Consider the following 12,036-nt stretch of genomic DNA (forward strand, 5'->3'; position numbering starts at 1 on the left):
ATCAGGAGTTAGCGGTTTGTCTAGGCTCTCCCGCGTACTGTGGTCTAAGACCTCCGTGATAGAGGACAGGAAGGACTGGGAGGCCGTGCTGTCCGTGGGCTTCACGTCATACAGTCCGGCATAAAAGGATTTGCTGATCCTCAGAATGTCGGACCGTGATGACTTTACTGAGCCGTCTTCTTCCTTCAGGCTGCTGATCACAGAGCGTTCTCTGTGTACCTTTTGGAAGAAGAAACGTGAGCACGTCTCATCCTGCTCCACGGAGCGGACTCTGGAACGGAAGATGATCTTGGAGGCCTCCGAGGCAAAGTGCGAGGCTTGCTGGCCCTTCACCTCTTGGAGCTCCTCCTTGACATCGACCCCCATCGACTGCAGCCGGAGCAGATTCTGCATCTTTTTCTGGAGTCGGGACATTTCCCTCTGTTCCTTTCTAGCTTTCTGGGTGCCTTTGAGGATGAAAAACCTCTTGATGCTTCCCTTGATCGCTTCCCACCAGTGTGTCAGGGACTCAAAGAGGGGTTTCACGGTTCTCCAACCTTTGTAATCCCTCTTGAGCTCCTCAATGTTCTCTGGGGTCAGCAGTTGCACATTTAGCTTCCATGCCCCCCTGCCCACCCTCAGGTCCTTCTCCAAGTGGCAGTCCGCCAGTAGGAGGCAGTGGTCAGAGAAGAACACCGGCTTGACCTCGGTGGATCTGACTGTGAATGCACGGGACACAAACAGGAAGTCTATCCTGGAACGAATGGACCCGTCTGGCCGCGACCAGGTGTATCTACGCTGCGCTCCGTCTGCAGGGTTGCTGAAGACGTCGTGCAGCTTGGCATCCTTAACTGTTTCCATCAGGGATCTGGACGTAGCGTCCAATCTGCTTCCGGCCCTGCCGGATCGTCCAGCCGCATCGATGATGCAGTTGAAGTCCCCGCCCAGAATGACCGGCCTGGAGGTCGCCAGCAGCAGTGGGAGCTGCTGAAAAACCTCCAGCCGCTCAGCCCCTTGTGCCGGGCCATACACGTTAATTAACCGGAGTGGAGCGTTCTTGTACATTACGTCTGCTACGAGGAGTCGCCCGCCCACCACCTCCTTGACCTCGGAGACGGTGAAGTTGCCTCCCCGCAGCAGAATACCCAGGCCGGAGGAACGAGAGTCGTTTCCGCCCGACCAGATCGATGGCCCATGGGACCACCATCGTGACCATTGCCTGTAGGAGCTGAGGTGCGGTATCGCACACTCCTGCAGAAACAACAGGTCAGCTTTGACCTTGGCTAGGTAGTCCAAGGTCGCAACACATCGCGTAGTAGATTTAATGCTACGCACATTTATGGATACAATCTTTAAACCCATTTTAAAGCATTTATTCTCCTACCAAACCCACTGTCTCTGAGAGTCCCAGACCTTTAGTCTGCTCCTTCATACCCGTAGTGAGCTCAAATTCCTTCACTTTGGATGGGCTGAGGTAGATCTCCTTGGCCGTGTTCTGCTCTGGTGGCATATGGAGGTTCACGTACAGAGCGGGTTTTGAGATGACCTTTGCTGGAGAAGCTTCTCCAAAACTCACCCCCTCTGGGGTGTTGCTGTTCCCGGCTTCCTGGAGCTGGGGTGCGATGATTGCCTCACTGCTCCCAGATTCCAGGGGCTGTGGTGCACTGGCCTCCTCAGGTTGCAGGCAAAGTTGGGGTGCGCTGGTCTCCTTGTTGTCTCCAATTTTCTGGAGCTCGTGTGTCTCGTCCTCCAACGCCCTGGAGCTTTGCCGCCTCTTCTGTCGGTGCCGCTCTGGCACTTCATCATCCGAAGAGCTGCTGCCCTTGTCATCCGTGTCGGATGGGAGACGCCTCTTGCCGCTTCTCTGGGAAACGCCTTTGCTTCTTCTTCGCTCCCTCTTACTTTTCTTGTTCTTCACCGTCCGCCACTCCCCCTGCTGCTTTTCCACTGCTGCCTCCTCCTCCATTGATTCGCTGTCCTGAGGACTGGGAGGTTCGGGGGGTAGTGCTGTTGATTGGCTCTCTGTTGCCTCGATCTCTTTCTCCACCTTGTCTCTCTCTGTGTCCTCCTTTGTCCCGTTGAGCTCCCTGGGGGCCTTGGTGGTTGGAGTGACACGGAACATTTCTTCTGCTTCCCCCTGGTCGGCTTTGGCTGCCTGTGCGTAAGTACGGCAGCGTTTGGGGCAGGTCCTGTAGAGGTGACTTGCCTCGCCACACAGGTTGCAGCACTTGGCCTGTTTGCAGTCTTTTGTCTGGTGCCCTTCCTGTTTGCAGATCTTGCAGAGGGAGGCGCTGCAGTTGGCCGCCACATGACCAGCCTTGCCGCATGAGCGACAATGCTTGGGTTGCCCAGCGTAGACCAGGTAGCCACGGTTTCCCCCGATAGCGAAACTGGAAGGAGGGTGGAAAATGGCTCCCTTACCATCGGTCTTTAGCGTGACCTTAAACAGGCGTTTGCCTGTCCAGATCCCCAAGTCGTCTCGAATCTCGGTGCCGCTCCCCACCTTATCGAAGTACCTGGTGAGGAAGGTGACCACGTCGGCGACAGGGACGAAGGGGTTGTACACATGCACCATCACCACACGTTCCCGTTGCAACGGCAGAGAAAAGTGCGGCTCCGCCGTCAGGATCTTCATCTCCGGCAGGTCTCTCTTCTCCTCGAACACCCTCAGGAGCCGGACGCAGTCTGCCACCCGCTTGAACGTCACGTCAAAATAACCACCTTTGCGGGAGTCATGCAGGGTGAAGATCTCCGGAGCTTGGAAGCCACACGCCTTCAACAGGATCCTCCTGGTGAAGAAGCCCCGATCCATAGGTGATCCTCCTTCGCTGTGGTTCACCGTGACTCGGACGGTGATAGGTAACCCACGGTATGGATTTGGATTGCGATTGGTTATAGCCCTTCCATCCCGACCTTGCCTTGGCAGGACCATGGTGTCGCCCCTGCAACACTTGATCTTAGCCAAAAGGCCGAGAAGCGATAAAGTCGTGATATCATGGAGAGCCTAGTCGCATACAACAGAGCGAGCGAACCTTCTCTGAACTGCTTCGAATGCAGGTAAACCCCTCCTTAAGTAAGGAGACCAAAACTGTGCGCAGTACTCGAGGCAAGCTCTCACCAATGCCCTGTACAGCTGTAGCAAGCATTCCCTACTTTTATACTCCATCCCCCCTGCAGTAGGAGCCAACATTCCTAATTACCTGTTGTACCTGCATGCTAACCTTTTGTGATTCATGTACAAGAACACAAGGATCCCATTGTGCAGCAGCCTCTCTCCATTTAAATAATCTGCTTGTATATACTTCTGCCAAAGTAGACAACTTCACATTTTCCCACATTATATTCCATCTGCCAAATTTTTGCCCACTCACATAACCTATCTTTGTTGCTTTGCAGACTCTTTGTATTCTCCTCACAACTTACTTTCCTAATTTATCCTTGTATCATCAGCAAATTTGGCTATAATAGTCAGTCCATCATCCAAGTCATTAATATAGATTGTAAATAACAGAGGCCCCAGCACTGATCCATGTGGCACTCCACTATTTACAGTATTCCAAGTTGAAAATGACCCGTTTATCCCTATTCTCTGCTTCTTGTTAGTTAGCCAATCCCTTATCCACACTAATTATATCACCCCTAACACCATGAGATTTATCTTTTGTAGTAACCTTTTACGTGGCACTTTATCAAATGCCTTTTGGAAATCCAAATACACTAAATCTACTGGTTCCCCTTTATCCACCTTGTTTATTACATGCTTAAGAATTCTCATAAATTTGTCTAACATAATTCCCCTTTCCGAAAAGAATGTTGACTCTGCCTCATTTTATTATGATTTTCTAAATGTCCTGCTATACTTCCTTACTAATAAGTTCTAGCATTTTCCCAATGACAGATATTAGGCTAACTGGCCCAAATATTTCCTGCTTTCTGTCTTCCTCCTTTCTTGAATAGAGGTGTTACATTTACCATTTTTCAGTTTGCTGTAACCTTTCTAAAAATCTGGGAGATTTTGGAAGATTATAACCAATGCATCCATTATCTTTACAACCACTTCTTTTAAGATCCTAGGAAGCAGGCCTTAGTCTAATTAGTTTATCTAGTACAAGTTCCTCCCTTCCTTTTGCCTCTTGATTTTCTACTACTCTTGGGATGCATTTAGTGTCTTCTACTGTGAAGACAGATACAAAATACTTGTTTAAAGTCCCCGCCATTTCCTTGTTATCAATTCACCAGTCTAATCTTCTAACAGACCAGCTCCTACATTAGTTATTCATTTCCTTCTTATATACTTGAAGAAGCTTTTACTCTCAGTTTTTATCTTTCTTGCTAGTTTTCTCATGTACTCTAATTTTTCCCTTTGTATTCTGAACCTGAAACATGAAATTTGTTTCTCTTTCTCTTCAGATGCTGACATATCTCCTCAGTATTTCCAGCATTTTCTATTTTTATTTGGTTTATAGGTAGCAGCTGTGAAGCAGTTGGTTATCTAAATGCAGAAATTAGTCAAGCATGTAGCAAAGGCAGAGTGGTTTTAATGGGGGATTTTAACTTTCATATAGATTGGGATAAACAGTCTAGCACCAGTCAGAAAACTAGTGAATTCCTCGAGTGTGCTGAGGATATCTGTCCTCAACAATCGGGGGAACAATAACATCATGATATTTACAAAAAACTGCGGATGCTGGAAATCCAAAACAAAAACAGAAATACATGGAAAAACTCAGCAGGTCTGGCAGCATCGGCGGAGAAGAGCAAAGTTGACGTTTCGAGTCCTCATGACCCTTCAACAGAACTAAGTAGAAATAGGAAAGGGGTGAAATATAAGCTTATATTTCACCCCTTTCCTATTTCTACTTAGTTCTGTTGAAGTGTCATGAGGACTCAAAACGTCAACTTTGCTCTTCTCCGCCGATGCTGCCAGACCTGCTGAGTTTTTCCTGGTATTTCTGTTTTTACATCATGATATTTTATTGGACCAGTAATCCAGGGGCCCAGACTAATGCTTTGGAAACACAAGTTCAAATCTTACCCCGGCAGCTGGGGGAATTTACAGTCAATTAATTGAAAAATCCTTAATTCCACATTTATTAATGATCATGAAACTACCAGATTGTCGTGAAAATCTATCTAGTTCACTAAAATCCTTCAGGGGAGGAAATTTGTCAAATTAGGCAATCAAGTAAAAAACATAGAATAATGACTCTGAGGGAATTCAATTACCCTGATATTAATTGGACAGAAGAGGTAGGTAAAGGGGATAAGGGAATGGTGTTACTATAACATGTAGAGGACTCCTTTCTAAACCAAGATGTAAAAAGCCCATCATGGGAAAATTCACTATTGGATCTAGTAATAGGAATGAACCAGAACAGATAAGAGAAGTAAAAGTAGTGGAACACCTAGGAAATAGTGACGATAATATAAAGTACTTGAAGATGTTAATAGAAAAGGACATAAGTATGACGAAAACCAGGGTAATTGAGAAAAGTTGATCTTGTTGGGATGAGTATAAAATTTGGGAAAATAAAATGGGCAACTATATTGGCAAAAAACTAATAGAGCAAGAATAGGAAACATTTAAAAATGTAATTAGAGTGTGGAAGGAATATGTTCCACTGAAAGGAAAGAAGGAACTAAAGGCTAGTGAGACTCTAGGGATGAATAAAGACAGAAGAAAACAATTCAGGGTAAGGAAAGAGACAAACATTAAGTACATAGGCAGGAGAGGAGTGCATGATAAAAGAGAATACAGAGACATTAGGAGAGAAGTAAAAAAAATTAGAAAGGCAAAGATGAATTATGGAATCGAATTATCAAGGAACAAAAAACAAAATAGTAAAATATTTAGCAGGCAGTAAAAGGAGGGAGGCTGGGATGGAAATGGGACCATTAAAAGATAGACAGGAAAATATCACAGGTAATGATAGAGATGAAAATGATATTAAATAATCATTTTGCTTCAGTATTTACCAGGGAGACAGAACAGATGAACATGGTATCGAATGATGAGATGCATAATGATGTAAGTGCATTAAAAATAAAAATGGGAATGTATTGAATACACTAAAACCAAATTCAAAAAAGATAAAATCTCTGGTCAAGATGGATTGCATCCATGCATTTTAAAACAATCTAGGGAAGAGTAGCAGAGGCATTACCACATATATTTGATAATTAGTTAAACAAAATGGTGTAGCGCCATAGGGCTGGCAGATAGGCAATATAATACTTACATCAAGGAAGGGAGGTAGAACATATCTGATCTGAGAGTGTTGTTTTGAGGCAGTGAACTAGGATAACATCTGGCTGCTTCAGGGCTTGCACTGGGACCTGCTGGTGGACACTGGCCTGGGCCCGAGCAGCCTCTCTGATTACCTGCACTGTGCCGGATTGACTGGCTCCCAGCTGCGCCTCACCATCACTACCCACATCCACTTTGACCACACGGGCGGCCTGCACCACTTCAAGAGCATAGGCTTGCATGGCACCAAGGCTGTGTCCCTGTCCTGAAGATAACTTTGAGGTAGTAATCTGGCTGAGCAAGCTGAAAGCCTGGCAGATACATAGACATGTGGTTCAACTAGTTATTGAAGGATGGGATATCATCAATCTGGGGGACTGGTAGCTTATCCTGCATTAAACAGTATTTTACAGTGATTCAGGTAGTTGTGAAAGCTAAAGACGTTGATACTGAAACTAAATTTTTGCGTGCTTCTTAATACGTGCGCAGCAATAACTTATATATCATGCTAAATCGAAAATCGAGGATGTGGCTGACAATAGGATGCCACATATTTAAATTTGTTAATGGCACAAAGATAGGCAGTATTGCTTACAATGCAGATGGAAGCATAAAATTATTGATTGAGTGAATGGGAAAACCTATCGCAACTTGATTTCCCTGTACACAAATGTGACAAACGGACTTAAAAAGGATAGAACAGGGTACTTCCTAAATTGTGAAAAGCTAGAAACAGTGGAACTCCAAAGAGACTTGGAAGTCTAGCTACATAGATAATTAAAATGTCATGAACAGGTACAGAAAATGATCAAAAAGGCTAATGGAATGCTGACCTTTATAGTTAGAACGCAAGGGGATAAGAAGCCTTGCTTCAGCAGTGCAAGGCTGTGGTTACCACACTTCCAGAATTGTGAGCAGCTCTGGGCTCCACATGTTAGGAAGGATATATTGATCTTGGAGGACGTACAGCATAGATTTACCAGCTACCTGGTCTCCGAAGGTTAAATTACGAAGAGTACACAAACCAGGGCTGTATTCCTTGCAATTTAGAAGGCTAAGGATTGATGTTTTCAAGATATTAAGGGGAACAGATAGCTAGAGAGAAACTATTCTATTTCTGTTGGTTGGGGAGTCTATGACTAGGGGGCACAGTCTAAATATTAGAGTCAGACCTTTCAGGAGTGAGTTTAGGAAACACTCCTACATACAAAGGGTGACTCTCTTTCACAAATGTCAATTAATGCTAGATCAAATGGATTCATTTTTTTAACTAATGCAGCACCAGTACTTGTAATGCAAATAGTTAAAAAAAATGAAGTCACACAGGGAAAGGTGGACTAGACTGCCGATTGAACCAACAGTTCTGTATCACTATTAGTAGCATTAGTAATCATTTAAAAATAAACTGCATATGATTTTTAGAATAGTTATCTCAGTAGTTTGTTTTTAATTCCAGTATAACAGTAATATAATTATAATCTATAAACACTATGTTTTGATAAGTAATGGTCAAAATATGAAGGGAAGGCACATTAGGAAGTGTTGCTTTAAACCAGACAGTGGGTGTTAGGTACTAGTTAGCATTTCCTGCAGTTAGAGAATTAACATATTTTTAAAAGATACTATTTCTAAAAGATGCTAATCAGAGGAAGTGTATAACTGTTGCGGTATACTGTTCTTGTTCCGTTTTGCATTAAGCATAAATGAACAGCTGGAAACTTTGCTACCTACTGTTCTGCCCTCAGCTCCTGACACTTTAAAATCAGGAGTTAATATTTATTGGGACACAGAACTTTCATACCAATATATCTGTACAATTATGTGCAGAACTGCTGGGAAATGTAACTGCTCACGATGCAGAATTATATAAAATGTACAGCACAGGAATTTAGCAGCCAGTGTTGATGCACAATGTAAGCCTTCTTCCATCCCTCATCGTCTAAACCTATTAGCATAAGTTTTTTTTTCTCCCTCATGCATTTATCTAACTTCCTTGTAAATGCATCAGTGCTATTCACCTATTCATCACAGAATACCACATATTCATCTGCTCCCTAGCATCAGGTTTCCTTGTGCCTTCAAATTGAGGCTTGATTATTCAGAATTACATCACATTGTGTTCTCCATGAGAGATAGTAAAAGAATGAGAGTGATACTGTGCTTATGAATATCCTAGTAACATATAGGCCAGAATTCCGCCCCCCCCCCCCCCCCCCCCCCCACCGCCCTGCAATAGGTTTTGTGGCAGGAGTGGGAATCTGGAGTGCTCACCACCGATGAGCGCTGGGCCATCATGTGCAATCGTGCAACCCCTGCCTCATTAAGTATGCATGCGTGTCTTATGGTCGGGTGGACAGGAAGTTGCGCACACTGCCGTCCTTTCTGGGCGCCATATTTAAAATGCAATTCTTGTAATTTGTATTGAAAATATACAATACTAAAATGCCCGTAAATACATAAAGAAAACTTTGTTGTTGTTCAACTTTAAATATCAATGGTTTATCAGCAACTAGACCTGGTAATTAGGTGATAGGAATCTGATTATTCAATGGCTTTATGCCTAGAATCCATTTTGTTAATATTGTGTTTATTTTCTTTCTTTAAAAATCAATTTAAATTCATTTAGAACTTGCAGCTAAGGTAATGGGTTTCATAGTAGGTAAGGATTCAACTCTCAGAGAGCCATGTTCAAATTCAGTTTCGATGGATAGAATAAAATACTCACCATTTGCCTGGACATAGATCCGGTTTCTATCAGCTGGTATCATAAAAGAAATTTGCCCAAGCTTCTGCTGAATGTCAGGTTTGTGAGAAAGAAGTGTCATATAGTACTGTCGGCCAGCTCTTCTGAAACTGGGGTAGGATGCATTTTTGGGGAAGAATAGATAAGTATTGTGCTCAGCACCTGCATCAAAAGGGTACCTGAAATCCATGCATGTTGGAGGGATAACTGTTATCTTAAAACATGAAAAACATTTACCAATTACCAGTAAGCCACACCATCTGTCAGCTTAGCATCGGTAGCCGTAGCCCAGATTTCTTCTTGGATACAGCAAGGGAAAAACCACCATGTTCCACTGTAAATAAAGATTTACCTCGCACTTTAACATACATTAATTGTAGTGTCATCCTCTCCCATTGTCTCGCTAACTAACTGTTTACGGCGGTTCATCAGCTGATCGCGGAGTTTCCAGGTCAGAAACTGCTCCTGCCAACTCCACCCTCAAAACTAGCCAAAAAAGTAGCCGAATTGAAAAAAATTATTTCTCCTTTCAAACAGTTTAATAAGATGCACTGTGAATTGTGGTAGCTGAGGATGATGTGAAACAAGTATTTTTATTATTGAATTTTTATTTATGAAATAATAACCTTCATGGAGACAGACATTAATGTGTACACTAAATTTGTCGAAATAAAATCATATACAAATTTTATTCAGATTTTATCACAGTGCAGAAAAGAATACTACTTAGCATTGAACAAGTATTTTAATTCATAAAAATCACCCTCCTTGTCTTCAGAACCAAATAACTTGTCCCAATCCTCTTCTTGAATGGCATCCTCGTGTTGATCATCAACATCAATTTAATCATCAGCAGTCATGTCATCATCAGCCATATCATTCCACAAATAACCACCTTCTGTCCCAGCAAGTGCATCGGATATCCCACATTTCTTGAATGATTTGATGACAATCTCCATTCTGATTTCATCCCAGGCTTCTATAACCCATTCACACATGGTTGCTAACATCAGAGCCCATCTGCTGCCTCCTTTGGTGAATGTTTTCCCCCCTCCAATCACCCAGTTATTCCACTTTTTTTTCTCATGAAGGGCTTGTTTAGAGTGACATCCAATGGTTGAACAAGGCTGGTAGACTACCAGGAATCACTGCAATATTAGTGTTTTGCGATCTAACTTCAGCAACAACATCAATGACAAGGTGCCATCTGAATATTCCCAGATGAGAAGACTTTTTCTTTACATAATCCTGGCAACATTGTTGGTTGCTCTGTTGCATTTTGCTGGTGTCCCCCCGTGAATGAATTTATAACTGCTGTATTTCTCATCATAAGACATAATATGTGGCATGGTATGAAAGGATATTGTGATTAAAGTGTAGGTAGTCTAATAGTGTTGGTACCACAACTATAACATCAGGAAATTATAATTACTGGTAGTAACTTGTGTTTACACTATTTTGGTAGAGCGTTATACACCAAAAAACAATGTTTTACTATCCCTCAAAACTAGGGTCAACTTATACGCAGGATATATAAAAAATTAAGGATTTTTTGGCCAGAAGTCAGGGGTTGACTTTTACACAAGATCAACTGTTACTCAAGTCTGTACGGTATTTCAGTTTTCCAGCATCTGCAGTATTTTGCTTAATCTGTCTATTCGGCCTAAAAATGGATGAGCTTCACTGTTCTGCATCAATATTTCTCATCTATATAACTGCAAAAAAAAATAAAATGCAATGAGAATTTACAATATTTTTAAGTTCTGTTATGGATAGATGTTTAATGGACAAGTCGGCAGCTTGAAACCGCTAAAGAAAACTGAATGCATTTGTATAGAATATTTCACACCCTTAAGATTTCCCTAAGTGCTTCACAATTAATGGCTTACTTTTGAAGTGTAGTCACTGTTGAAATGTGGGCAAATGCAGCAGTTATAATTTGCACACAGCAAGGTTCTACAAACAGCTATGATATAAATGACCAGATCATCTGTTTTGCCTGGATTGTACTGGTTGAGAACAAAAGTTGGGCAGGGCACCTTCCCTGCTTTTTTTGGAACAGTGACATAGAATGTTTTATTCCACCAGATAACATCCTGTCTGAAAGAGAGACACACGTCTTATAGTGGCACAGACTCTCAATATTGTACTATGCCCACACATTTTGGATTAGGACTTAAACACATGCCTTTCAGACTCAGAGGTAAAAGTGCTTAATACTTCAGCTGTGCCCCAGTATTGCCAGAATTGGCCATTAACATTAAAAAAGAAAATCATGATCATCATGTGTGTTCCATTGAAATGGATGATCAACATTTAAACATTCCAAATAGCTTCAAAGATAGCAATCGTAAGTTGCTAACAAAATTATTTATTTTAAACAGGTAAAGGAAAAACTGAAGGATGATACAGCCAGTGAAGTGGAGATTCCCTTTAAGGACATTATTAACACTTCCTGTCGCTTGAATCTCAAGGATCCATTTCCACCTTCCAACTTAGGACACACACTAAGCAAAACAATGCCTCCTGCTTTTACTATTATATGTACAGTTATATGCTACATAATTTCTATCATTTTAACTGGATAGTGAATCCAGTCCAAGGTCATTCAGCTGCAAAGCCATCTCCAAGCAATTATGTGGCTGGGACAAAAATCTTGTAACGATCTCGTTTGTCAGCAGAGTGATGATAGATGGAGATAAATTAACTCCCACCGATATAGAATGTGTGACTTGAATTTATTTTTCTCTGATTTCCAGAATGAAATGTGAAGTTTTAAAATATTAAGCACAACTGTTTCTACTAGCGTGTTTATCGGTTGCATTGCTGACTAAACCAGATATTCTTATAAGTATCCTAATAAATAGAGGAGGTGTTTGAGTTACTTCACAAGTCACTAAGGACTCAATATTAGAAGTAAAATCCCTTGACAAAAACTAGTTTAAAGGTTAAAGGGTTATGTTTTTCATCATCTCACTACCTCATTTTCCACTTTAGGCCTTTAAGATATTCCTTCAATACCATCACTTTAACCAAACTTTCGGTCATGTTAACTAATCTCTTCATA

The 12,036-nt window shown here is 42.2% G+C and overlaps 1 protein-coding gene across 6 annotated transcripts in view; it reads left to right on the forward strand.

The window, feature by feature from the left end:
• The window catches only part of dpep2 (dipeptidase 2), a 77,381-nt gene extending 65,557 nt beyond the window's left edge, over positions 1–11,824 (forward strand). For 5 of the 6 annotated variants that reach the window (XM_078544237.1, XM_078544233.1, XM_078544232.1 and 2 more), the window contains exon 11: positions 11,354–11,824. In XM_078544237.1, coding sequence (XP_078400363.1) covers positions 11,354–11,557 — 204 coding nt within the window. In that variant the 3' untranslated portion in view covers positions 11,558–11,824. Of the gene's footprint in view, positions 1–5,948; positions 6,008–11,353 lie in introns of all 6 variants that reach the window. The other variant, XM_078544238.1, reaches the window with a different exon arrangement.
• Positions 11,825–12,036: the final 212 nt, after the last annotated feature.

The sequence above is a fragment of the Cetorhinus maximus genome, chromosome 6, assembly GCF_964194155.1.
Source record: "Cetorhinus maximus chromosome 6, sCetMax3.hap1.1, whole genome shotgun sequence".
NCBI classification, from domain to species: domain Eukaryota; kingdom Metazoa; phylum Chordata; class Chondrichthyes; order Lamniformes; family Cetorhinidae; genus Cetorhinus; species Cetorhinus maximus.